This window comes from Euprymna scolopes, chromosome 19 (genome assembly GCF_053919585.1).
Source record: "Euprymna scolopes isolate OS-2025 chromosome 19, ASM5391958v1, whole genome shotgun sequence".
NCBI lineage: Eukaryota > Metazoa > Mollusca > Cephalopoda > Sepiida > Sepiolidae > Euprymna > Euprymna scolopes.
The window spans coordinates 146,940,936-146,965,172 of NC_136500.1; the positions used below are offsets into that span (position 1 = coordinate 146,940,936).

The 24,237-nt window shown below is 30.0% G+C and overlaps 1 protein-coding gene across 1 annotated transcript in view; it reads right to left on the minus strand.

The window, feature by feature from the left end:
• LOC145240040 (fibrillin-3-like) overlaps positions 1 to 24,237 on the minus strand; it is a 671,777-nt gene that overhangs the window by 293,673 nt on the left and 353,867 nt on the right. The window contains exons 5-7 of the mRNA XM_080103629.1: positions 19,083 to 19,178; positions 13,871 to 14,068; positions 7,487 to 7,612 (exon numbers count right to left, since the gene is read on the minus strand). Of these exons, the coding sequence (XP_079959755.1) occupies positions 7,487 to 7,612; positions 13,871 to 14,068; positions 19,083 to 19,178 (420 nt within the window). The remainder of the gene's footprint in view (positions 1 to 7,486; positions 7,613 to 13,870; positions 14,069 to 19,082; positions 19,179 to 24,237) is intronic.

Below are 24,237 nucleotides of genomic sequence, written 5' to 3' on the forward strand. Positions count from 1 at the left end.
TTGTCACATTTTGTGTCTGGCTGTTGTTATTGCTGATCTTATGCTGATAGGCGGATCATAACAAATGACTATAAGTTATCGGCATCTTTTCTCAAACCTCTAATACTTTCCGCAAAAATCTGGCGATTCCCAACAAGGCAGGCTCCTGAAACACTTCACCATTGCAATGGACCCTAGTTTTCTCAATCCCTTTATCACACTGTGCAGGGTTCCCGTCACAACAATTTCTATTTTCTTTAACTTGCATAGATTTTTTTATCTCGGTTTTCAAGTCGATCCTAACCTTTTTTATGTCCTTCACATTCTGATGCTTCTCAATCATTAATGTCTTGCGTTCCTTTTTTCTATTATTATTACAGTTATTTTTATGACAGTTATTATTTTTTTCTATTATTATTACAGTTATTTTTTTCTATTATTATTACAGTTATTTTTTTCTATTATTATTACAGTTATTTTTTTCTATTATTATTACAGTTATTTTTTTCTATTATTATTACAGTTATTTTTTTCTATTATTATTACAGTTATTTTTATGACAGTTATTATTTTTTCTATTATAATTACAGTTATTTTTATTACAGTTATTATTTTTTTCTATTATTATTACAGTTATTTTTATTACAGTTATTTTTTTTCTATTATAATTTCATTAATTTTTATTACAGTTATTATTTTTTTCTATTATTATTACAGTTATTTTTATTATAGTTATCATTTTTTACTATTATAATTACAGTTATTTTTATTCCAGTTATTATTTTTTTCTATTATTATTACAGTTATTTTTATTACAGTTATTATTTTTTTCTTTTATAATTACCGTGATTTCTATTACAGTTATTATTTTTCTATTATTATTACAGTTATTTTTATTACAGTTAATATTTTTTCTATTATTATTACAGTTATTTTTATTACAGTTATTATTTTTTTCTATTATTATTACAGTTATTTTTATTACAGTTAATATTTTTTCTATTATAATTACAGTTATTTTTATTACAGTTTTTTTCTATTATTTTTACAGATATTTTTATTACAGTTATTTTTTCTATTATAATTACAGATATTTTTATTACAGTTAATATTTTTTCTATTATTATTACAGTTATTTTTATTACAGTTAATATTTTTTCTATTATTATTACAGTTATTTTTATTACAGTTATTATTTTTTTCTATTATTATTACAGTTATTTTTATTACAGTTATTTTTTTCTATTATTATTACAGTTATTTTTATTACAGTTTTTTTTTCTATTATTTTTACAGATATTTTTATTACAGTTATTTTTTCTATTATAATTACAGTTATTTTTATTACAGTTACTATTTTTTCTATTATTATTACAGTTATTTTTATTACAGTTAATATTTTTTCTATTATTATTACAGTTATTTTTATTACAGTTATTATTTTTTTCTATTATTATTACAGTTATTTTTATTACAGTTAATATTTTTTCTATTATTATTACAGTTATTTTTATTACAGTTTTTTTTCTATTATTTTTACAGATACTTTTATTACAGTTATTTTTTCTATTATAATTACAGTTATTTTTATTACAGTTAATATTTTTTCTATTATTATTACAGTTATTTTTATTACAGTTAATATTTTTTCTATTATTATTACAGTTATTTTTATTACAGTTATTATTTTTTTCTATTATTATTACAGTTATTTTTATTACAGTTATTTTTTTCTATTATTATTACAGTTATTTTTATTACAGTTTTTTTTTTCTATTATTTTTACAGATATTTTTATTACAGTTATTTTTTCTATTATAATTACAGTTATTTTTATTACAGTTACTATTTTTTTCTATTATTATTACAGTTATTTTTATTACAGTTATTTTTTCTATTATAATTTGTTATTTTTATTACAGTTACTATTTTTTTCTATTATTATTACAGTTATTTTTATTACAGTTATTATTTTTTTCTATTATTATTACAGTTATTTTTATTACAGTTATTTTTTTTTCTATTATTATTACAGTAATTTTTATTACAGTTATTATTTTTTTCTATTATTATTACAATTATTTTTATTACAGTTATTATTTTTTCTATTATTATTACAGTTATTTTTATTACAGTTATTATTTTTTTCTATTATTATTACAGTTATTTTTATTACAGTTACTATTTTTTCTATTATTATTACAGTTATTTTTATTACAGTTATTTTTCTATTATTATTATTACAGTTATTTTTATTACAGTTATTATTTTTTTCTATTATTTTTATAGTCATTTTTATTACAGTTATTATTTTTTTCTATTATTATTACAGTTATTTTTATTACAGTTATTTTTTTTTTCTATAATTATTACAGTAATTTTTATTACAGTTATTATTTTTTTCTATTATTATTACAATTATTTTTATTACAGTTATTATTTTTTCTATTATAATTTGTTATTTTTATTACAGTTATTTTTTTTTCTATTATTATTACAGTTATTTTTATTACAGTTACTATTTTTTTCTATTATTATTACAGTTATTTTTATTACAGTTACTATTTTTTTCTATTATTATTACAGTTATTTTTATTACAGTTATTATTTTGTCTATTATTATTACAGTTATTTTTATTACAGTTATTATTTTTTTCTATTATTATTACAGTTATTTTTGTTACAGTTATTATTTTTTCTATTATTATTACAGTTATTTTTATTACAGTTATTATTTTTTTCTATTATTATTATTACAGTTATTTTTATTACAGTTATTATTTTTTTCTATTATTATTACAGTTATTTTTATTACAGTTATTTTTTTCTATTATTATTACAGTTATTTTTATTACAGTTTTTTTTTCTATTATTTTTACAGATATTTTTATTACAGTTATTTTTTCTATTATAATTACAGTTATTTTTATTACAGTTACTATTTTTTCTATTATTATTACAGTTATTTTTATTACAGTTAATATTTTTTCTATTATTATTACAGTTATTTTTATTACAGTTATTATTTTTTTCTATTATTATTACAGTTATTTTTATTACAGTTAATATTTTTTCTATTATTATTACAGTTATTTTTATTACAGTTTTTTTTCTATTATTTTTACAGATACTTTTATTACAGTTATTTTTTCTATTATAATTACAGTTATTTTTATTACAGTTAATATTTTTTCTATTATTATTACAGTTATTTTTATTACAGTTAATATTTTTTCTATTATTATTACAGTTATTTTTATTACAGTTATTATTTTTTTCTATTATTATTACAGTTATTTTTATTACAGTTATTTTTTTCTATTATTATTACAGTTATTTTTATTACAGTTTTTTTTTTCTATTATTTTTACAGATATTTTTATTACAGTTATTTTTTCTATTATAATTACAGTTATTTTTATTACAGTTACTATTTTTTTCTATTATTATTACAGTTATTTTTATTACAGTTATTTTTTCTATTATAATTTGTTATTTTTATTACAGTTACTATTTTTTTCTATTATTATTACAGTTATTTTTATTACAGTTATTATTTTTTTCTATTATTATTACAGTTATTTTTATTACAGTTATTTTTTTTTCTATTATTATTACAGTAATTTTTATTACAGTTATTATTTTTTTCTATTATTATTACAATTATTTTTATTACAGTTATTATTTTTTCTATTATTATTACAGTTATTTTTATTACAGTTATTATTTTTTTCTATTATTATTACAGTTATTTTTATTACAGTTACTATTTTTTCTATTATTATTACAGTTATTTTTATTACAGTTATTTTTCTATTATTATTATTACAGTTATTTTTATTACAGTTATTATTTTTTTCTATTATTTTTATAGTCATTTTTATTACAGTTATTATTTTTTTCTATTATTATTACAGTTATTTTTATTACAGTTATTATTTTTTTCTATAATTATTACAGTAATTTTTATTACAGTTATTATTTTTTTCTATTATTATTACAATTATTTTTATTACAGTTATTATTTTTTCTATTATAATTTGTTATTTTTATTACAGTTATTTTTTTTTCTATTATTATTACAGTTATTTTTATTACAGTTACTATTTTTTTCTATTATTATTACAGTTATTTTTATTACAGTTACTATTTTTTTCTATTATTATTACAGTTATTTTTATTACAGTTATTATTTTGTCTATTATTATTACAGTTATTTTTATTACAGTTATTATTTTTTTCTATTATTATTACAGTTATTTTTGTTACAGTTATTATTTTTTCTATTATTATTACAGTTATTTTTATTACAGTTATTATTTTTTTCTATTATTATTATTACAGTTATTTTTATTACAGTTATTATTTTTTTCTATTATTATTACAGTTATTTTTATTACAGTTGTTATTTTTTTCTATTATTATTACAGTTATTTTTATTACAGTTGTTATTTTTTTCTATCATTATTACAGTTATTTTTCTTACAGTTATTTTTTTTCAAATATTATTTTTATTACAGTTATTATTTTTTTCTATTATTATTACAGTTATTTTTATTACAGTTATTATTTTTTTCTATTATTATTACAGTTATTTTTATTACAGTTATTATTTTTTTCTATCATTATTACAGTTATTTTTATTACAGTTATTTTTTTTTCTATTATTATTACAGTTATTTTTATTACAGTTATTATTTTTTTCTATTATTATTACAGTTATTTTTATTACAGTTATTATTTTTTTCTATTATTATTACAGTTATTTTTATTACAGTTGTTATTTTTTTCTATCATTATTACAGTTATTTTTATTACAGTTATTTTTTTCCAAATATTATTTTTATTACAGTTATTATTTTTTTCTATTATAATTAGTTAGTGGGAATCGAGCGACAACAAGCCTTCTCATGGTTCAAGTTTTAAAAAAATCTGTATAAGCTACACATGGTTGTTGTATTTGTTAGATATTACTAAAAAAGAAATCACTTCTGTTGTAATATTTTTTTTATAATTAGAGGGTATGATTAAAGAAAATTGGTTCTACTGACAGACACTGGCGACAGGAACTGACCAATCAAATGGAGCCACGTTCTGCTAGCAACCAATCAGAAACTAGAATCGCTCCATAAAAATATTTGATCGTATAAAATTCTCGCACATAATTTTTTGTGTCCACGCGACAAAGATATTTGCTCTTTTGTCTGCAAATTTTAAAGTTCATCTACGCACCGAAGATTCTTTTCATCTCCATGACTTATACAAATTAGCTACCAATCGAAAAATCTTTTGAAATTGAACATAGCTTTCAATGAGAAAAATCCTCCTTAAAATCCGTTCAATATTATGCATGTAAAATTAAGAAAAACACGCTTGAAATGTGTCAACATTATGTGAATAAGCTGAACGAAAACAAAATGGCCACCAGATTTGAACATGATGTGTTTTTCTCAAAACGAAACTCGACTTTTAACTCGAAATGATTCCACAATTAATACTATCTATTAATAATAATATATTAATAATAATATATTAATAATAATAAATATTAATAGTAATATATTAATAATATTTATATCTATAAATAATATCTATTAATAATACAATGTTTCCGTTCAGTCTCGAAATATAATTGTGAGGCAAGGGTTGTGCAATTCTCAACCACACCTCTCATGAATCGGCACTGTTTGAGTCCAGTGGCAAGGAGAAGTCCAGGACGACTGGAAACAATGCAGAGATAAGCGGAGAGCATAAACAGCAGCTGGAAGTCTCAAATGGTCACCCACCTGGTACTGGCCAGGCTCATTGTTGCTCAATTTCAGTGATCTGACGGGAACCGGTCTGTCAAACGTGATTACTATTAATAATAATTAATATATCAATAATAATATATTAATAATAATATATTAATAATAATATATCAATAATAATATATTAATAATAATATATTAATAATAATATATTAATAATTATATATTAATATCTTTTAATAATAATATCTATTAATAATATCTATTAATTATAATAATATATCAATAATAATAATAATATATCAATAATAATAATATATCAATAATAATAATATATCAATAATAATATTTTAATAATAATATATCAATAATAATATATTAATATCTTTTAATAATAATATCTATTAATAATATCTATTAATTATAATAATATATCAATAATAATATATCAATAATAATAATATATCAATAATAATAATATATCAATAATAATAATATATCAATAATAATATATTAATAATAATATATTAATAATTATATATTAATATCTTTTAATAATAATATCTATTAATAATATCTATTAATGATAATATATAAATGAATAATATTTAACAAAAACACAAGATGAAACCAATTTGAATGACTATACAGAAATTTTACATGCTCTTGTCTAGTTGAGACCTTTAAACATTACCGATTTAAAATAGGTTAGAAAAATCTCACCATGATAAAAGGGTGTATTTATTTTTTAACAAGGTAGACACAACTTATCAAGGCCCGGAAGCCACTCGGGGATAGTGGGTCACCCTATAGAACACACAACACGCATTGACGGGCAGATGCAAAAAAAAAAGGTTATTGTCCAGAATTCCCTATATATTAACAAACAAAAAAATCTGTATGATCTTCGTACCCATGATGAAACGAAAATATCATGTTTCAAAAATCACATAAATCGATCAAGTAATTTTCTTTTTATAAAGAAAATACATTTTAAGCAATTAATGGGAATTCGTAGGCATTACAACAAAAATCTTTCAATTTGAATTATTGAGTTATTTCCTTTACTTGTTTACCTTTTTTCTCAAAATGGCCGACACGACAGTCGCCCTTCTGTTACTCATTAAATTTGATTTTCTCATTAAAAAAACAAAAAACTATTTGATCAATTTACGTGATTCTTATAAAAATCATCTTTAACCGATTAATGGGAATTCGTAGGCATTATGACATAACTCTCACAAGTTTGAATTATTGCCTTATCTTCCTTTGTTTTTAGATTATTTTCAACATGGCGGACAAGACAGCCACTCCTCAGTTACTCGTAAAACGTGATTTTCTTATTTACAAGGAAAACTACTTGATCAATTTACTTGATTTTTGGAATATGATAGTTTCGTTTCATTGCGTGTACATACAGATTTTTCTTTAGTTTTTTTTTTTTAATATAAGAGGAATTCTAGACAAAAAAAAAATTGTTTTGCGCTTTTTGCCAACAATAATCCCATTTTACCCGTTCTTTTGTCCAACATTTTGAAAAATATCAAGGGAGATGACTCAACAATAATTCAAATCTTGCAGATTTAAATTGCCTACGAATTCCTATTAATCGCTTTAGTCCATTTCCTTGATATAAGAATAAAACTCCTTTATTGATTTACGCGATTTTTGGAATATAGCATTTTCGTTTCTTTATTTGTTTATTTTATATAGGGGAATTCTGGACAAGAAGCCCGTAAAAATCACAAAGTGCTTACCTTCACAAAGGTTTGTCAATGGGTTTTGTTTCTGTCCAACTTTGCATTCGCAGACGTACGAGCCGACATTGTTAATGCACTTGCCTCCAACGCACAAACCAGGAATTGCTTTGCATTCATCCACATCTGTAATAAAAATAAACATTTTAATTTAGATTAAAAAAAAAAAAACAGTTAGGATTAAAACACCGTCATCAATATTTTTAAAGGCAGCCATCTTTTTTAGTGGCGGGTGCTATGCATTTAATGAAAATAATGATATCGCTAGATATTAAAATGAGGGTTCGAAAATTTGATGGGCACTTGTACAGTTTAATCAAGACATTAAAAAATGAAAATATCTAAAAAAAAAGGTTATATTATACGTATTTGTTATGGAATGAAGTTCTCCGAAAAAAAATAATTAATTTAATTTGATTGGGAAGTTTTTTTGTTTTTTTCAACGGAAAAACACGTTTTTATGAGAGCGCATTAAAGTCAGCCATTATGGAAATTTTTAACACGCCACGGAGAGGTAACTCCATGTAAAGCGCCGATACTCCCTCCCCATCTTTATTACTAGCTTTTCTTCCTAAAAATCGAACCTTCTGCTCGGTATCATAACAAATTCTTTTTTCGCTGTAAAAAAAACAAAAAAAAAAACAAAAACAAAATACTTGATGAAATCAAGTGAAATTTTTTTCGGAGAACTTCATTCCATAACGAATACATACAATATAACCTTTTTTTTTTTTTCGATATTTTCATTTTTTAATGTCTTGATTAAACTGTACAAGTACCATTCGATGTTATAAGATTGAAAGTATTTTCTGTACTAGACGTTGTTAGCCATTAAAAACGAGCAAACGTTATAGAATTAATGCTTTATATTTATTATATTTAATGATTTAATGGTCGAATAAGGTTAAATTTGCGCTAACTTTTGCATTATACACTAATGCTTATTAATCCATAACTGTGCTCTGAACAAGTACCATAATAATTAGTTCGCTACACGTAATCATAACAAAGGTTTATATAAAAAAAAAACAGGCAGATACACTCTGCAGTTTCCAAGAAAATTTCTAAGATAAATGTGGCATTGTAGTAACAAATCCTTAATAATTTCTAAGAATCCTTAACTGTACATCGAATGGATACCATAATACTTCGTTCGCTGCACCATATGATTACAACGTTTCATACAAAATTTCAGCCAGGTCGGTCCAGTAGTTTTCGAGAAAAAGTAGAACGGACAGACAAAGAGAAATATAATATAAATGTGTATAACAAAGAAAACCAAACTTGATTTTCAAGTTGTAATTGAAACAAACCCTGACCAACATTTTCTTATTGTAAACCTCTAACAAATTTAACGTGTATTATAGTGCACTGCTTTTTGCCGAACTCGCTCCAGACAAGGTATGAAGCTATTTGATATAAGGGCCCCAAAATACTACTCCAAGGTAAAAAAAAGGTACTAGTGCACTTATTGATCCATGCTGAAATAATAATGTTATTATTTAAAAAGCCATTCTTAACATGGGGAGGGTTTTTTGTAACAATTCTATACTTTAACCTTACAATTGAATTTAAAAAAAAACATAAAACTTTAATTAAACTTGGAAATACGATTAAAAAATAGCGCGGATCAGTAAGTGCATTAGCACCAAGAACTTTCAGGAGAAGTAATGTAAGAATTGAAATTGATTTGACTTACCGGGGGTGGGGGTCGGAGGGAAGAAAAGACACTGAACTGCTGTTTGCCGTTACTAAGAAACTGGGTGTCTAATTCCTACTAAGTTAAATAGACATTCTAATCACGTTGGAATTCTCGCCACTGAGAGTTAGTATGTATTGTGGAAATTATTACTGACCGGAACTCGATGTGGAGGGGGGAGGCAGTGGAATTCTGGGAGGCAGTCGTTCAAGCAAAAGGTTTAAAAAAGTGCTTGGTCGACTGATTTTATAGTAGTAGTAGTAGTAGTAGTAGTTTTGTTGTCCACCACGTGGGTTGGGCTGAACTTTGCATAGCATCAACTTGTGGGTTATAAAACACCCCTATCGTTGATGTGTTAGTTGGACTTTTTTGTTTAGTCAAGTTACACATTTCACAGTTACTATTACAAAGACAATTTGTCGTTGTAAGCAACGAGGCAATACGTTGCAACTCCAGTTAGCCGAGAAAAGCCGAGAAGGATTCTCCACACAAGTTAAGAGTTTCATTGTTTTTTCCTTCTTCGTCGAGTTCAGGTTTAGCCGTTGAGTTGCAAAAACGCCTCCCCCCCCCCTCAGTCGGTTAAAATCCGACAGTATAAAAGGAGTTGTCTCACTACGGGTTAGTGATTAGTTAAGAACCTAGTTACCTAGCTTGCTAGTCGGTTGGCGTCTCTTAGACTGATTACCTCATTACTGTTGTTCGGCAAACGTTACCTGTTAATCGTTACCTTTACAAGGAAAGAAAAGACTGCTTGTAAGCAACGTCACCTTTTCGTTGCAAGCCCTTACTGCCTTTTCTACGCCACCCCCTCTTCTTGTTGGTGAAATAATCCCGACAGTAACCCTCAAATATTGGAGGAAGTAAATTTTGAATAACAAAGAAAAAAAAAAGAGCACCTTACCTCTGTTAGACTGACTTTCTTGAACAAGGAAAACGCCTTCCAGAACTGTTTTTTTTTTAATCAGACGAGAAATCGACTAAGTATCACTTTGTTGCATTTAATTGAATGCAATGATTGCCTTTGTTTTATTTGTCACTACCTTTTCCCCACCCAAAGATGATTGTACTTAAACAAAAGTGTTTTTGCATTTACTGTACAAGTTAGAACTTATCTTCCTAATAATTTCTAACAAGTTTGATTGTGATGAACCATTTTGCTTCAAGAATAACAGCACCGGTTTGTTTTTATAGATAATTTGGATATTACTGCAGACAAAATCTAGGAGTTACGTTCGATGATCATAAACCCAAGATCGAGTTTCTACCCTTCGTCCCCCCCCCCGCAATCAACAGAGATTAGACCAATCCTGTAATGACCTGGTTGTTAGTTCGCTTAGCACATCCCACGACGTTGAATGAACACGTGTTACTGTTTGCCGGACGCCATATTGAATAACCACTGGAGACAAGGGACATAACTAAATATATAGAAGAAGGTCACCAAGTTCAATAAATCTAACTTTAACATTGATCCCTGTTGATTGCGATGTAATATTGTTCCTGTGCAGTTAAAAAAATGCAACCTGCCAGGCTTTGCTTTCTCTCTTTGAGAACGGGTTAGTTTATTGTTAATTGCTTGAGGGGCCCTTACCAAGGAATGCCTACGAGGCTTCCTATGCAACTATGGACTAAATAGAAACCGACTTGAAAAAAAAAAACAAAAAAAACAAAAAAAAAACAAACAAATATATTCTATTAAAAAATTTTCTTCAAAATCACTGGATTCGGCATTAAATAACCTGAAAAGGGTTGATATGCCGTAAAACAAGAACAACCAACCAACAAAGAGAATTTTTTTTACATATATAGAATGTAATTAAAAGTTATGCCATCGATTTTCTAAACAATGTCTGCAACTTTTAAAGATTTCGGTTCTCTTATTTCCACGGTTGTAATTTCAGTAAAAAAAAGCGCCATTATTTAAAATCGCTCACTAACTGAAACCCCATTCAGCATTACACATCTTACTGATACGACGATCATCAAAGTGTTCCCACATATCCTTGAACGACGATAAGCCAAAACTTGTTGGATATTCATGACTAAAATTTGGTGAACATTCTGGCATGAACTGAAGTGCATTTATATCAAATATGATTCTATCACAGAAAAGAATGACTTTTATCCAATAAAACATGTTAGAAACATGTTGGTGTTGATTGTACCCGGGAATAACAATTTGGCAACTGCAGAAGACAGAAAATGTTGCAATATTTTTGATAATATGAGAAGGATATTAATCATATCCTTCATAATCCAGAAAATTGGAAGGTTCTATTTATAGATATGGCACAATCACGTTGACACACCGGTTCTCACCAGATCACCGAAGTGAAGCTACAATGATCATAGCCAGTACCAGATGGGTGACCATTTGGGAAGCCGAGGCGCTGTATGTGCCGTGCCATGTCGAGTCATAAGAAATGTCCAGGTTGGTATCTGGAGGCACATTAATACACTGAGAGGTATGCACCCCCAGTCTTAGTTAAGGCATGCATCTAGAAGATAACTCTGATGACGTCAGCAGCAGGACGTCGGATGGCGATGGAGTAGGATGATTCTCTAGCAGATCAACGGTTCTATGGTATTAAGAGTTATGTTATTTAACTGCAGTTATGCGGATGATCTAAGGACATGTCCTTTTCTCTTCCCTGCAACCTCTTTCTCACAGAAGAGATGGTGCGAGTTTTCTCTGCTTTATCGTTATTTTCATGACAGGTGCTCGGCTGAGCTTCAGTCTATGGTCCCCCCTCACCAAACTTTCACAAGAAACACCAGTCTAGCAGAAAACACTATCACTAATTCCCCCCACTCTTTATCTGTGCCTAAACCTAAACGTAGATTCCATGAGCAAAGCTTCTTTCTCAGAACTGCATGCCTATCGAATTGTCTTCCGTTTTTCTGCTTTCCAGCTGACTACAATATGGCTGTCTTCAAATCTAACGTAAACAAGTTTTTGATGAGCCGTTCCATATAAGTTAACAAATTTACCGAATCTCCATTACTAACAATTGTTATATTGTCCAATTTCTACTGTACACTCTTTAACCCTTATCCTTGAGTGGTCTCTTGGCCTTGATAAGTTGTGATGTCTATGTAAAAAAAAAGGACAACGGATATGTGCCAACAGGCAAGTCAGATGCCACTGCGTTGGGGGAAGGTAATGGCAACCTACCCCATATATTCTGCCAAGTTCAAATCATGTGATGTCTTTAGAGGAATCGGACCAACAATGGATTGAGACCTATAGAGAACACGGACCATGATTTCATCGACGGCATGAACATGCCACGATATGAAAAGAAGATTTATAGACACTGGTGATAGGAACTGACAAATCAAATAGAGCCAATCTCGGCTAGAAACCAATCAGAAACGGGAATCACCCCATAAAAATACTGGTCCGCTCTTGCCAAACATTCACGAAAAACACTCGTTTGGCTGTGAACACTTTCAATAATTCCCCCCTCTCTTTATCTGTGCCTAAACATAAACGTAGATTCCATGAACAAAGCTTCTATCTACGACTTGCACACCTGTGGAACTCTCTTTCGGTTACCTGCTTTCCAGCTGACTACAATATGGCCGTCTTCAAGTCCAATGTAAACAAATTCTTGATGAGCCGTTCCCTTTAAGTAATCCAATTTACCAAATTTACACTTCTAACGAGTTCTATGATATCGTCCTTTTGACCACTGTGCACTCTTTAACCCTTATCCTCGAGTGGCCCCTGGGCCTTGATAAGTGGTGATTCTTTTGTAAAAAAAATCCCCATACATAACTGTTCATGTTCACATCAGAAGGACTGTTGCTTTTCGTCTACAGTTCAAGACTTATACAGATCAGCTACCCACTTAAAACTCTATTCTTCGTCTGATAACTTATACTCTCCTAAAATTAGACATGGCGTTCAATTCCAAAGAGAATAAGAGCGATAGAATTATCTACTGAATGAGTGACAGAAAAACAGGATGGAATATGGAATATCATTTGGCTACGAGAACTCGAGAATATCTTGAGCAAAGGCTAATCAACATGGTGTGACAGCGTGTTTGCTGTATTTTACAAAAGTAAAAAAAACAAACTTTGTGACCGACGTGAGCAACAGAGAAGGCATCATACTGGATCTGGTTAAAAAAAAACAAAACAATAAAAAACAATGATGAGTGTCAGAGAGAGTACTCATACGACCTCCGGTTGAGGGGGGCACTTCAGAGATGCAGAAGAGTAATGGGAGGCTGAAACTGCGATGCGGTTCCTCCTGATGATCGTGGTACTAGATCCGATCGTAGAGCTGTTAGCTGCTGAGCACTGTGAACAGCATGTATAAATTACTTTCTATGAGAGGCATTTTGATAGAATTCCCTCCCTGTTTCCTGCTTCCCTAATTGTACTAACCTACTGAAGTTTAAATGTAATGTAAACAGAAATCTCACTGTTTAACTTCCCACGGTCCCCAGAGTTAGATACGATTTCCCATATTTTACCCTCCTTACGTTCTAAACGGTAATATATACTTTGTTTATGATGTAAGAAAGAAATTCTTTTTATGCAAATGGAGATAAATCAACCCAGATTAAGTTTAAATAAAGTGGATTCCATTAAATCGTCTTGAATAATCTTGATAAATCGATTAGTCGAAGAAATAATGAATCTTAAAATAAAAAAAAATTAAAAAGCTTCACCTTGGCAAGAATTGGCCTGAGGGTTGAGTATGTATCCGCGGCGACAAGGGTAAGGTTGGTGAACACACTCTTCACATGGGTTACCCCATGCTTTTCCGATTGTAGCACAACAGAGGGCTTTGGTACAAACCACCCCAGTCAGCTGGCCTTTGCACTGTGAGTTGGATATCTGCGTGAAACATGGCCCTGTACGCAAATCTGAAATAATAATAATAATAATAATAATAATAATAAAAAAAAAAAAAAAAAAAAAAAAAAAAAAAAATGAAAAAAACCACAAATGATAATCAAATTCGATTTTTTTTTGTATTATCTTCTGAAAGTGTGGATTCGTTTGATAAACCATCGTCAAGAAGTTATGTTTTAACCGACGTTTCGTTTGTTATATATTGGGAACCTATGCCAGTAAGTAGAAACTATGTTAACTAGTATAACTTTTGGGAACGGGTTACGTTAGGTACATGTCAGGATAATTTTGCGGCAAATGGAACTAGACGAGTATAGCTAGTGTGTGAGGCGATGGGAGTTAAGGGTTATCTCCCCTCGACAAAACATGCTAGAATTCAGGAGTAATTAGATAGAAATTATATCATGTATATGAGGTACAGGACAGTTTCGAAGCAGTTCAAGTTGAAGAATCTGACAAACAAGACATGTCGAACAATATACAGTGTGGAACGATAAAATTGTCGCCCTAGAAAAGACATGATTCCATTTCCGTTTGATGAAAACCGATTTTCTGGTTTTTGTTGCAGACCATCTACTAGTTGGCCAGTTGTGTATAATTCCCAAGAGCGACAAGAGCCTTCTATCATGTCTGAAAGTGACACAATATTCAACGTGCGAGATCGGAGATGTGCCGCTGTACATCTGATGCTCTCTACTGATCCAAATTATGACAACAGGACCATTACCAGCACCCTCGAAATGCATCGCTGGATGGCCCAAAGTATCAGGGACGTGACCAGGGTGATGAAAACAAAGTTTCCGGCCGCGGTTATGGTCTTTGGTGTGGTTTCAAGTGCTGGCCACATCATGCCACCTCACATCTTCGGCTTAAAAGTCAACATCAAAGTGTACCTGGATGTGCTGAAGAGTATGATGATCATCTAGTGCACTCAAAAAAAGTGCTACGACTTCGTAACCTTTCTCACTGTCCCTTCTCCTCCCTCGACCTGAACCCGCTCAACAACTTCGTTTATTTATACGTTGAGAACATCACCAACATGACCTCTCATAACACCAAAGCCAACCTAATCGCCACCATCCATCGAGTATTTGCCGAGCTTCTGCCGGCGCTTGTGAAAAGAGGATACTCCCAGTTCCAGACCTATATTGAGGTGGTGATCGAGGCTGAAGGCGGCTACATAGAATAGATGTCATCTCTACTACAAAATCACGTTACCTGAATTGATTTTTTCAATAAAAGTTTTGAAATAAAGCTGTGGTGTTGTTTTCTTTAGGCCGACACCTTTATCGTTCCACCCTGTAAAAATCTAAGTAAATATTTCTCCGATCCACGTCTGTTCATGAACAACTTTAAGGTTACGTAAGAAAATTAGGAAAGAAGAATTAATAGCTGTTATTTTAGAAAGAATTTATTTTGGTCTCTCCCCTCGGGAATGAACTTTCTCTCCTCAATAAAACATTTGAAATCACAACAAGTCGCCATTGTTTCAATTCATGGGTTTTATTCACAGAAGTTAAACAGCAAATCAACAGCCATTAGACAACGCAACGATACAGGAAAAGCGATGATAAAAAAGAATGAAGACCAGCAACCGCGCATGTATGTAAAAACAACTTCATTAATTGATTTGTTTCTTGATTGCTATATATATATACATTGAGATATATATATATATATATATATATATATATATATACATATATAAAATAAGTTATGTCTCGGAAGTAGAGTGAAAAGCACATCTTATTTTTCTTTTATTAATATTATTTTTTCCTTGTACACACTTTTTTGTGAATTATTCCATGGATTTCTGCCTTTGGATTATTATGGACCATCTTCTTCCAATTACTTATTTCATTCACACATTGAATCAAATACGTTCACATACATTTGAGTAATTGAATGACACATGACGTTCTATCATCCAAGATATAAAAAAACACCTTGAGTATTTTGAAGACATTAGATTTTCCATACTGTAAAAGATTCCTCGGCAGAATTCCTCCCATGCAACAACATAGAAAGACAATGGTTTCTCTTCTCGGCTAAACCTCTTCTCTGCATCTGTGCAGAGAGAAGTAACAAAGAGGAAAATCATCACAGCTGTTTCAAGAAGACGTTGGCTTCTTGTCAGTTCTAATCATGTTGATTCTGCCAACAACACGGGAACAACTAGTGAAAACATGTTGAGATTAGGCGGGACTCTTCTTATCTTGACTGAAGAATCAAGAAGAAACAAAGTTGAATTGTTTCGTGTACACACACACACACACGCACACACACACACACACACACACACACACATATATATATATAATATATATATATATATATATATATATATATATATATATATATATATATACAGTAGCGAGTATAATATAAGAAACAGGAAAAACACAGACATAAATATGTGTATTACTTAAAAATTAATGCACGATTAGCGATGAAACTTTTACTGAATAAGCATTAAATGCAATTCATAAATATTATACAAAGTTATAAAATGTTACATAATAGTTTTCTTAAAAAATAAAGATGAAACAGAAAAACGATATAGACTACTCAACAAAATTAAGGAACGTAATTGTGAACAAAATATCAACAAAATTTAGTATTTAGTAATTGACTACTCTACATCGTCGACTACATGATTTAATTAATTCCTTGCAAAAGCCAGCAATAATTCCCTCCTGTTCGTCTTTTGTCACATAGTCCCAAAATTGTATTAGGTGCTTTCTTTAAAAAATTTAAACCGATGGAGTGTTTATCTTATTATTTAGTTTTGCCTTGTCAACGTGAGAAAAATGTGTAAGGAGAGAGAAAGATGGAATACATTGGGCAATACGCATGCGTAAAGATAGAGGATTGCTAGAAAAAGGAGTTGGCAGCCCTTCAAGGTTGTCAACTAGAGTTGGAAAACTACGAATTTCCTTTGAGTCTCTAAACGATATGAATGAAGAATACGAAAGAAGAAATATTTATCTCTTCTTATTCTCGTTTCTTTATTTATTCTTTGATATTCTTCGGCAAACGAGAAGAATACGAATGAATAGACAAAATCTATCAGCACAAATTTCCTTGGATTTTACTTTTACAAATGGAAATTCTTTTAACTTTCTTGAAGTTTTACATTTGGATTTTACCGTCACTGGATTTTTTATCTTCCACCAGACTATCCATTAATGTGTAATCACCTTTTTCTTAACCATATTCCCTCTGCTTAACTTATTTTGTTTTCAAGTAAGATCTTTGACTTATTTGTTGTTTCATCAAATACTTCTGCAGCAAAATCCGATCCCGCATTTTGCTAATTCCTACCCTCTGATGAGAAGGAGAGTATTTCTTCGAAACTCCGCGGATTAAGGACTATCCATTAATCTAGTGTTTCCTTTTCAGATTAGATGTGTTTTTAACTCATTTCAAAGTGTTTTTTTACATATTTTATTAACTGTTTGCTCACACACACACACACACACACACATATATATATATATATATATATATATATATATATATATATATATATATATATATATATGATAAATTCCACAGCTAAACAACGTCGCAGCCCACAAGAGCCATGAAGTGAAGGAACCGGAAGTCCAAGAATCAAGTTTCGCCTTCATTTGGGCTCATCAGTTAGACAATACTGTTGACAGGGTTCGAATCGAATCTTTCGACTGGCGTTAATCGTGACACCCTGCACCAATGATTCCCGAAATGATGAAACTAGTGTCTGTAGGTATTTAATAATTATTATAGTAACTAATAATGTCAGTCCCAACAAAAGTGCGCAACGATAAGAAACTCGTTTCTTATCGTTGCGCACTTTCAGTTGTAATAAAGTCGGTCAACTTTGCTAATACGCGCAGATCGTCATACAATGATTTGATCACTCTGACTGACGTCAAAAGCATTTAATAAGAATAAATGTTTAACATCAACTGTATGTCTCTGGATCTAACTTAATAACTTGATATGAGTCCAAAACAATAAATATATGGGGTACAAAATAGGGGTTAAAGTTAAAAAAAATTACCTTTTTTTTTGCTCAGCATACACATCCAAACACCCGGGCAACGCCAGGCACCCATTGTTAGTATATCTATAAAAGTGAACGTGTCTATGTGCGTGTCTGTGTGTCTGTGTACATTTCCCTAGGCAATAACTTTGTCAATTTTTAGTCTGCAGACTTGAAATTTGATATACAGGGTACTGAGATTTGGGAAAATCTAGGCGACTGGTTTTTGGCTCGAAATTTTGCAGTTAAGGGGTCAAAGTTTAACGATTTGACATTTGAGAACTCTACCAAACTCCTCCAACAATTTGGGGTCTAAACACTTGAAATTTTAGATATACATTCCTTGGACATGGATCTAACTTAATAACTTGATTTGAGCCCAAATCAATACATATTTAGGGGTCATAATAGGGGTCAAAATTAAAAGAATTACGTTTTTTTCTTTGCTCAGCATAGACCTTGAAGCACCCGGGCAACGCCGGGCACCATGCTAGTATATATATATATATATATATATATATATATATATATATATGCTGAGCAAAAAACCCCTAAAAAAAACAAAAGAAAAACGGTCAATGTTTTTAAATTTGACCCCTATTATAACCCCTTAACGTTAATTTTTTTTGGGCTCAAATCAAGTTATTAAGTTAGATCCATTTCCAACGAACCTATATCAAATGTCGGAGGAGTTTGGTAGATTTCTCAAAGGTCAAATCGTTGAACTTTGACCCCTTAACAGCGAAATTTCTGGCCGAAAACCGATCGCCTAGATTTTCCCAAATCTCAGTACCCTGTAAATCAAATTTCGAGTCTGTAGACTAAAAATTGACAGAGTTATTCCGTAGGGAAATGTACACAGACAGACAGACAGAAAGACACACACACACACATAGACATGTTCACTTTTATAGATATATAGATTACTCTTTATTATATAATGGAGGTTATTGGCAATCGAACCAAACACGCGAAAAATATTTGCAAGTAGGACTCACCATTTTCACAAGACGGCCCGCCAAATCCATAGCTACATGCACAGCGATTTGGTCCGATGCAGCGACCTCCATTCTGGCAAATACTGGAACAAGTTGCTGAAGAGGAAAAAACAAGATAAAAATTGTCTTAAAATTGTCTCTCCATTGGCTTTGTTCATCAAACTTAAAAGAAATTTTTTTATTTAAAAATAGAATCAGAATAAAATGTATTAATAGACAATAAAATATATTCCCAAATCTGAAAACCTTTTAAGAATATGCCCAAACAGTTTGAAACATTTGAAAGATAGAAAAAAAAAATGATAAATGTTAAGTGATGTTTAAGAGTTCCATTCACGGAAGACCAACACGATACTTGAATTCCGTTTTTCTACACAAGACGGATTTATGGTTTTTGTTGGCTATATTATTAAAAACAAATATATCGGCTGGATGAATTATTTTGTTTTTTTTTGTTTTTTCGTGGTAAGAGTAAAAATAGAAAAACAACAATAAAAAAACCCCACAAAAAACAAACAAAGACATCCAAAATACAATTGAGAATAACTTAGGAATTCTATCCAGAACGACAGCATGCTGCTCCCGTGGATTAAATTAAGGCTTTCGTTCAAAATACAGATTCTCGAGTTCAACAGAAAAAAAAAATTGAGTTCCACAGAAATATACCCGCGTTCGATAAGATACACATGAAAAAGGTCGGAGGTTACATCGACCAAAAGTTGTGCGAATAACACACAAGATGAGAACAGTAGTCCGAATAACGAAAGTAGAAAGTGGATCTTGAGTTTACTTTCAGAAGTCACGTAATTCTTGCTTCCCTTATTTTGGCCTTCGGTCCTCATATTCCATGAGCGGTGTTTCTGACAAAGAGGGAAGAACTGCTGTTTTTTGTTCAGAATCCATTCCATCGAACACATCGTTGGAAAGTTTTTGATTTTGAAGTATTATTTTATGTTAATTCCTTGCATCAAGTGTGTTCATGTCTTTTCTGGATTCCCATAAAAGAAATTACCAATTCTCATCTCAACAATTCAGAAACATCCCTATTTTTAATATAACAAGAACCCAAGTTTGCCCAGCTGGACAAACTTGGGTTCTTGTATCAGAAAAATATCCAGTAAATAAAACTTTGTTTAGTAAATCGTTATTTTTTTGCATTTTTTTTTTTTTTGCATTTCCATACACCAAACATGGATATAAATATCACTAAAACATCTGCTGGGTCATAAGCTTCATTTCGGTACCTTACTTGCCTGCGTGGGTTGCCTGTAGGCTGAGATAAACCGCGTCACACACACATCCAAAGACAGACATTAGGAAAATTTATAATAGGATTTGTTATGGAAAGTATCCTTATTTTTTTTCATTGGTGATTTCTTGCAAAGATGCTTGCATAGTGTCGTCTGCGAGTCCAATAAGAAATATTTAGTCTTTGAGATGAAGAGGGTAAGTAATTTTATTTATCTAAAAATCTAAAAAACTATTTTTACCATTTTTCTTGCATAACTTAAAATGACACACCGTTTACTTCTAATTAGATTATCTGTTTCTCGTGTGTACGGAACATATGAACAAATTGTGAACACATTATGAACACATTATGAACACATTACGAACACATTATGAATACATTATGAACACATTACGAATACATTATGAACACATTACGAACACATTATGAACACATTACGAATACATTATGAACACATTATGAACACATTACGAACACATTAAGAACACATTATGAACACATTATGAGCATATTACGAATACATTATGAACACATTACGAATACATTATGAACACATTATGAACACATTGTGAACACATTACGAACACATTACGAACACATTACGAACACACTACGAATACATTATGAACACATTTCGAACAAATTGTGAACATATTATGAACACATTATGAACACATTACGAAAACACATTATGAACTCAATGTGAACACATTATAAACTCATTGTGAACACATTACGAACGCATTGTGAACACATTACAAACACATTACGAAAACATTGTGAACACATTATGAACAAATTGTGAACACATTTCGAACACATTACGAAAACACTGTGAACACATGAACACATTATGAACATATTGTGAACACATTATAAACTCATTGTGAACACATTACGAACGCATCATGAATCCACGTTACTTGGTAGATGTTCTAACTAATTCTCAATTATAATTACAACTAACTTTTACGACTTCATTCACTATAACCATAGTATGTTGACATTTATGACGAATATTATTGACATTGAATTTTAAGATAACCATGTTGCACGGAAGTAGTCCTGTAGTAATGTGTTCCACAGAATCGAAGTTCTTGGAAAAAAAAACTCCATTCATGAAAATTTCACATGGCCCTAGGTACACGGAGGAAGAAGAAATTAAAGAAAAAAATCTGATGGGATGATGTGTTCTTGTGAATATCTTACAAGGACGAACCAAAGAATGGAGCTCAGTCGAGCATCTACTATTGAAATAACGATACAGAAAGACTAGTGACGAAATGCAGGCAATAGGCGAGATGATCTCTTAATAGATTGCCAAGTCGATTTTTGTAGTACGTCAAGGGAATAAAGGACACGGTGGGTGAGAGAGAAACAACTACAGGGTCGTAACATTCGAATGATGATCAAAGTTGTTTATAATTGTTTAGAAGGGAGTCACCACTTCTTAAAACCCGAATGCCACTCAAGGATAAGGTTCAAAGAGTATCAGGAGGTCGGTCGATGAACAGTAGTGAGAACTGGGTAGAATTTTATTATTTAAGGAGGACAACTCGATAAGAACGTAATTACATTTGATTAAGAAACGACTGTTAAAATCAGTTGGAAAGCAGCCCTGCGGTATTGGTATCCACAAACAGGCAATTCTAGGAAATATTTTTTTTCATGGAATGCGCGTTTATTTAAGGGTACATATAGAGAGTAAGAGCAATTGTTAAATGTGGTTGTCGTTAGACGAGTGTTTGTGGTGAATGTTTTGCAGGGGGGGGGCATAGATTGAAACTCAGTCGAGAATCTGCTATGACAATAATGATAGAGCAACTTCTGTTCTGTGAAAAATCGATTGCAAGAAAAGGACGAAGTCGGCTTATATTCCAAATAAAGAATTTCAGTCACATTTTCAGCAATAAGTACGACACACACACACACACACACACACACACACACACACACACACACACACACACACACACACACACACACACACATAAGGTTTTGAAAAAATATTGAAACTTTGAAAAGATATGGGTAGGAAATGCATTGGTTAAACAGTGACTAAAGTCGTTTATTAGAACTGTTGTTAAACAATCATATTTCAAATAAAACAACATCTGCGCACACGTGAACATCGCAGTTACAGACGTGAAAACCGAAGTCCAAAATAAATTAGCAAAAAACCCTTTTTGGGATACTTACGTATCTGAAAGAAAAAAATTAGAAGAAATTATCGAATATAATTTTTAGGAGAAATTCTCGAGTATAATTTTTATTAAAAATAAAAATCAATTTTATCATATTTTGCCGTTCCGCCATTGGTAATAAGGATAATTCTGTAAATCAGGGGCAGACAACTCAATCTGTCATTCAACTAATAATGAATAGCGGATAAGCAAAATGCGAAAACGGATTTTTGTTATTGATTACATTTCTTTCTTGAGAAGTTTTCCTAATTTTTAGTGAAAATACATATCTTTTCCTGCTACATAATAAATAGCTTATTTATTTATTTATTTATTTTTTGCTTGGAATGCAGCTTTCACTTGTGCTCACTACTATATAAGCTTTCACTTGTGCTCACTACTATATAAGCCCCCAGCATTAAAAAAAGAGAACTAGTAAATAAAACACACAATGTGATGCGGTTTATTTGCAGGCATCCCATGAAATATAGCGTCAAATACTAAATCGCTATAGCGCTTTCATTATAGTAAATTTTCTAGCTCGTACCACTCTAGCAACAGAGTCGGATTTCGAACCCCTTCTACCCCTGAATAACACATAAATAATTCGAAGTTGTTTAAGGGTTAATTGAAACAGATTGGGGCCTTACGATAACTAGCGAGTATATTAGCTAAATAAATATTCAATACACAGCAAAGCTTGGTAAAATTTGGTAGACCATTTGAAAGGAATAAATATTAAATATTCGAAAAGGAATAGTAAATATCTGGCAGATCAAGTATTCACCAGAATAATAAACAAATGATAAGAATAAAATAATAACATTGACCGCATTTTTTAAACGTCAAAGATGACGTAATTGTAGTTTCGGAACAGCTATATAGTTTAACAAACCGATCGGATGAGAAAGAGTTTTAGGTCAGTTACAAAGTTGTTCGCTTGGCGATAACATTAACTCTTTTACATCCGGGGAGCTAAGGACATTTTACAACTTGATTTTATAAAAACGAGTGAGGAGAACTTTGCATTGTGACTCCGATCACCACGGTGTTATGAAATAAAGCTCAATTTGTAATTGTAAAAAGTTAGGCCTGTTTATTGTTGTTAAGACCGGTACCCTGTCATCTACATATTAAAAGGATAGCGTGTGCGTTATTTATTTTGTGTGTAACGCTTACATCCAAGTGAGTGTCGTTTAATTGTTATGGACTTCACTTTCTGGTAACAAATAATTTTACCAAGAATATTTCATTAGTTTTGGTTTCGGTTTCGATTATAGCTGAAGGAACTGAAGCTATATATATATATATATATATATATATATATATATATATATATTCTTCAGAATAGTTTTTATTTAACAATCAGTTGTTATGGAAACGTGAGATTGTAAGGTTTACAAAATATTATTTATTTTGTATGTCACGCTTACATCCGAGTGACTTTCCATGTCTCACTGACTTTAGCAAATAGGGTGCATACCTTATAAATATTTGCTAATATTTTCTCTCCTCTGATGAGATGGTAGACATCGAAACCCTATAGGTTAAGGAGATTAACTTTCTAAAGCATTCTTTGTCTTACTTAGAATAATAAAAATTCTTTGATATGAAATTCCTTTCAATGAGAGTTTTTTGAAATTCATTGAATTACAATTTTAATATATATATATATATATATATATATATATATATATATATATATATATATGTGTGTGTG